Genomic DNA, 5,142 nt, shown 5'->3' with positions numbered 1-5,142 from the left:
TCAAGTTTGATGTAAACGTTGGATGAGTGATTGAATGAACAAGCATCCTATATATTGACAAGGAATATTGTGAAGATTGTGGCTCTAGAAGAAGAGAAGAAAGGTAGTTCATTGAGATTCTAGGCCAAGACTCCCTGGCACATCACGATCCTGTCTTGGATCCGTCTGTTTCTTCTGTTTGGGGTTTCCCCACAAGTGTCGCTCCTTACCAAGGCCGCGATTGCGTTGAACTTGGCTTGCTGGCTGCTTGTGTTGTTTCTGGTCATCGTGACGCTTGCATTTGCGCCCATGGCGTAGTTTGCTAGCGTGTCTGCTATCTTGTTGCGTTCACGTCTGACATGGTTCCAGGTTACCCAGGATAGCTCATTGGCTAATGCTGCTACTCTCCTTACTCTTGCCTTGACAATTCTCGCTGTTGTCTTCGCTTGTACGTTTCTAGCATCTTCCAGATGATCTCGGTCGCTTTTTTGTGCTCTTGCAAGTGTATGCCGTACTGTGCTACCACTAGTTGCTTTATTTTCGTCCTTGGAGGCGGGGCCAAGCTTCGAGCTAAGTGGGGCAATAGCAGATCCGTGTCTGTGGTTACCTTGCCGGTCCATCGTTCCATGAATTATCTCCGGGTGTCGCTTGCTCTTGGGCATGTCCACAAGATGTAAGCCGTCGTTTCAAGTGTGTGCGCACCTTGCGTCTGCTTGGCATGCTCGCGACTGGATCCCTTCTTTTTAGCTGATGAAGCGTCGTTCTGTACTCAACCCAGCTTTGGCACGCCGTCGTTATGCCTCGTTGGCGCCAAATGTCCTCCAGGTTTCGCCTTTGCATCATCGTCTGACCAAGCACACTTGGCTGCTGCTCTCTCTAGCCTGAGAACCACTACAGATAGATCCTTTGCTTCTAAACGTTGAAGCATGCGCCTTTTAATGTTGTCAAGCGCTTGTATGATTAGGGTCGGCTTCGAGCTTAAGTTTTTTAGTAATGGGTGCGCACACACTAGTGGAGTCGGATAAAAGGCTAGGCCATGAAGGTGGCACGATCACTGTAGCTTTAGCAGGTCTTTGTCGGCGTCACAAGATGTTCTGTTCTGGATCTCCCACAGCGGCACCTGCTGCGAGCGTTTCAGCGTGATCGCATGTTTACCTGCTTTACTCCATCCTACAATTGTGTCTTGTCGGCCATTTGTCAAGCAGCTGTTACGTAGGCATTATTGCTGTTCAGCTCGAGGTGCGCCTTCAGTTTCATCGTCGAGCCGATTTTGAGCTTTGGTGAGCAGACTATCATGACCAGGATGCATGTTGCCCAATTTTTAGGCCAATTCGCGTCTAGGTCGATTTGCATCTTGGTTTTTTGCTTGAGTACTTGGCATCAATTAATAGCTGATCGCGTAATTGTGTGCTCTTGTGTGCAGGTCTCCTCCATGCTATTCCGTTGTCGCTTGTTCGTCTTCGCTTGCGCGGATCTTGTTCGAGAACACCACCTAGGTCTGCTTTTTTCGATTTGCTCTGCGACCGTGTCCTTTGGAGAAGAAGAGCATCCGACGACCTGTCGCGGCACAAAATCAACGTAGGTCTCCTCCACACACCAAGAATGGCGGGGGGCGTAGGCCTGATCTCTATTCGATCGGAACCAAGAGGCAGTCAGCAGAACAAACGATGCTGTGGACGCACAGACGCCTGGCAGCAACTTGCATGTGCGGTTAACTCAACTCAAGCCGAGCGCCACAACATCACGCCATCGAAACTCACTCCACGTAAATTGCAGCAACTACTGAGAGCTGCGAGTGGCAATGCTTGCGAAACTTTTCTTAGGCGTTCAAGCTTTATGAGGACCTTTGGTGTCGGGCGGCTGTGAACAGTACCGATGGGAGCATTATTGCGTTGTAAGTTACTATGTGCAGTGGTACCGAGTTTGCGACCGCTGCTGCAATTGAGAGTCGCACTTTGATCCGTCGTACTCGGTCCTTCCAGTTAGCGCCTCTGGTGTCGTCCGTACCTACTTGGATTCCCAAGTTTCTGGTATCTGGTTGTCGCTGGTTTTAGTACCAGGTACCCTCGCATGGATGCTGTCGGTCTCACCGTTCTAAGCGGGATGTACAAGCCTCTTTGAGCTATAAACATAAACCGGTGATTTCTGTGCACTTGTCCAGTAGGATCTGAAGCTTCTCGACATCTGCTCCTATTTCCACGAAGACTGTCGTCGACAAACGTCAAGATGGCGTGTCTTCTTGAATTTGCCGAGATGGTGATGCCCCATATTCGCTAACATGTATTGCTAGAGCCAGCGGTTTAATTGCTATGACGAAAAGGAGTGGGGCCAAAGGGCACCCCTTCCTTATTCCCGACAGCAGTCTTTGCGACTGCGGCAGCTCGCCGTTGACTAGGAAGGTAGGTGTTGTGTATGTGCGTAGGCGCCTGATCACGTTGACGAAAGGGCTTTTGAAGCCGAGTGCTTCCATTACTGCCAGCATGCTCTCCCTGTTCACCATGTCGAAGGCTTTCATGAAGTCAAGTAGCACTATCCCTGGAGACTCGTCCTCGCTCTTGTGATCATCGTGTTCGGCTGTGTTCAAGGCTGCCTGCATATGCACAATTAATCGTTCTATGCGTCTGGTCTTGATGAAGCCCTGTTGATCTTCCCCCAGTACTTCACCCAGTCCTGACTGAAGTCCTCCTGGCCATGACAGCCCCAGACACCTTGTATCCGGTTGCGAGCATTGATATCGGACATTTGTCAAACGTTTTTTTTAACCTTCGTTCTTCAGGAAAGGAACCACCATTCTTGCTTTGAAAGACTGTGGGAGTTCGCCCACCTGTGAGAAACCTGTTGAATTCGTCGACTAGCGCTTGAGTGTGTGTCGCTCAGGTCCTTGTAAAAATCGTTTGTCTGTCCGTCTAAACCTCCGGCTTTGCCTCTTTTGAAGGACTTTATTGTGATTTCTACTTCGTCTAAAAGTGATTCATTTATCCAGCGTGTCATTATCTTTTACGACTGCAAAACCGATTTTCGCGCCGATGATCTGCTTAGTCGTGCAGCCGTCTTGTGGATCTGATCGGGTAGGAACACGGGCGAGTATGTCGTTCCGAGACTGCTTTCGTTGCATAAAAAATCGCCGTGACCTCTTGATGGTCGGTTTTTCTGCGCGGTACTCGTGTTGCCACATATTATACTTGGCTGCCTTTGTCGTTTGATGGATAAATTTGGTCGATCCCGCTTGCAGACCTCCCAGCCTAGTACGTGAAGAGCTCCGACGGCTTGCCTCTTCCGGTGTCTGTAGTGTCCAGTCGCATGACATCGGCGGCGTCTACTAGATCAAGATCTTCCAAAAGTGTATGGAGTGCTGAGTTTCACAGGTGTTTCTGGATAGCCTGCCAGGGCCTCATCTGCTTTGTTTGTGTCTATGACGCAATTGTAATCCCCGATGAACGCCAGGTTTTCTCTGTGCGGCGTGAGCACCATGTAAATGCTGCGGAAGTAGTTGATTTGCGCTGCGGATCGGCCAGGCGCGTATACACACGTCCAGACCATAGATGCTGACTTGACAACCCGTAGTCTGATGCTCCATGTTTCAGTTGCTATCTGCGTGGTGTGTATTAGAGTCCTAGGGTTGAAAAGGACTACGACTCCTCGTACTCCTGAGGCGTCTACACTGAAGTACGCTGACTTGCTTGCCGAGTCCAATTGACCCCATCGTCTTCGCCACGCCATTTACAAGCGTGCCGTTCCATCGTATGACATAACTCTTGTTTATTGCAACGCTATGACGTCACACGTGTGGTTTCTCTTCTTTGCTTGAAGGCATCCAGCCAACCAAAGCCGCAGACGTTTTCCGAGGTAATTTCTGTTGTTTGGTTTTGTGAGATCAGTTTTGGTTTTGATATTTTTTTGCTGGCAAAGAATTCATCTTTGAACATGTGCAGTGCTTCGAACAGATCCTGGTCATGAGGTTGTTGCATATGGGGGGAGCGTGCTGTGCCTTTTACACCTGGACGCGACAATCTCTGTTGAGATCTCGCCCACATTGTTTATAAGCGCTGCAAATTTATCTCAATGGTTTGCTGCGTGCCGGCCTTTAAACGCCGTTGCAACTTCTTCGTGTTCTTACAGATCTCCCAAGATTTTTGAGGTCTTGGGTTGCTGACGCGATCTGCGGTTTTGGTGTGCCCGCAATACTGCTTTTTCCACCCTGTAGATGAAGCTGTAAAGTATCAGACGGCTGATGAGGTTCCTGTCCTGCTTCGTGTTAATGTAGTAGGGCAGTATCTCGGTGGCCTATGTAGTCCTCGTTCCTCAGTAGTGACCAGTCCTTCCTAGTTCCTAAAACTACTAAGTGCGTTTGAGCGTTCAAGCATAGCTCGATCCGCTTGAGCCAGCTCCGAGCCAGTCCATGCGCTTTTCGTTTTTGCACTGCTTGTGAGTCTCCTTTATAGTTCTTGTTGTGATTTGCTCACACGTTCTCTATGTGAGAGCTGCATGTGTCGCGTTGTCAAGCCATCGAAGGACTGTATGGGGTTTTAGCGACGTCTTGATCAGCCGCTTGAGCGTGAGCTCTCTGCGCACCGCTGTATTGAGCCATTATTGGTTTGAGGATGTTGCTGTCGGAAACGGTAGTTTAGCTTCCGTTTTCCATGCGGCCCGGTTTGTCTTCCACCTCCCGAGACGTTTGGGCACGTCCTTTCTCGCGATGGACGGGAAGTCCAATTTGAGAGGTAATTGGGCTGCTGCCTGGATGCTGCGTTTGATTTTCTCCGTCATTTTGACTACATTAACTTGCGATTGTTTATTCGTAATCGGTTGCTGTGTCGCTGCTTCTGCCAAAGCATAGTAACAGCAGTTGCCCGTCAGTGGCGTCGTGTACTCTTTCAAGCCTAGCGCATCTCGGAGTTGAAACATGGTAACATTTTCGTGCAAGAAGAATTCAGCTCGTTCCGCCTCGCGAGCTGCCATCCGCAGGGTTAATAGCTCTCGTCTGCATATGTGGAGTCTTGCTGACTACTGTGACTCGTCTTGGATCTTCTCCGAGGTTATTTTCTCGTTTTATTCGTATTCATCTGCCAGCGTCAAGAGCTTGTTCTTGTCACTTACGCGATCGGCGGTTTCGCTGGTGCAGAAGCGAAGAAATTTAGTTTTGTTTTTTTGTATTTCTTTTTG

At 49.3% G+C, this 5,142-nt stretch overlaps 3 protein-coding genes across 3 annotated transcripts; all 3 read right to left on the bottom strand.

Moving 5' to 3' along the window:
- Positions 1-388: 388 nt before the first annotated feature.
- Positions 389-607, bottom strand: CCR75_000830 (uncharacterized protein; the record flags this gene model as incomplete). Its single annotated transcript, XM_067958936.1, has 1 exon — positions 389-607. The coding sequence occupies one exon, from the start codon at positions 605-607 to the stop codon at positions 389-391; it is 219 nt and encodes a 72-aa protein (XP_067819585.1).
- A 2,343-nt stretch (positions 608-2,950) lies between these two features.
- CCR75_000831 (uncharacterized protein) lies at positions 2,951-3,286 on the bottom strand (the record flags this gene model as incomplete). The annotated part of the gene is made up of 1 exon (XM_067958937.1): positions 2,951-3,286. One exon carries the CDS (start codon positions 3,284-3,286, stop codon positions 2,951-2,953), a length of 336 nt encoding a protein of 111 aa, XP_067819549.1.
- A 1,280-nt stretch (positions 3,287-4,566) lies between these two features.
- CCR75_000832 (uncharacterized protein) lies at positions 4,567-4,884 on the bottom strand (the record flags this gene model as incomplete). The annotated part of the gene is made up of 1 exon (XM_067958938.1): positions 4,567-4,884. The coding sequence occupies one exon, from the start codon at positions 4,882-4,884 to the stop codon at positions 4,567-4,569; it is 318 nt and encodes a 105-aa protein (XP_067819583.1).
- Positions 4,885-5,142: the final 258 nt, after the last annotated feature.

The sequence above is a fragment of the Bremia lactucae genome, linkage group LG9 (genome assembly GCF_004359215.1).
Source record: "Bremia lactucae strain SF5 linkage group LG9, whole genome shotgun sequence".
Lineage (NCBI taxonomy): Eukaryota > Oomycota > Peronosporomycetes > Peronosporales > Peronosporaceae > Bremia > Bremia lactucae.
The sequence above is the reverse complement of the archived record's forward strand: the minus strand, read 5'-3'. Positions and strand labels throughout refer to the sequence as shown.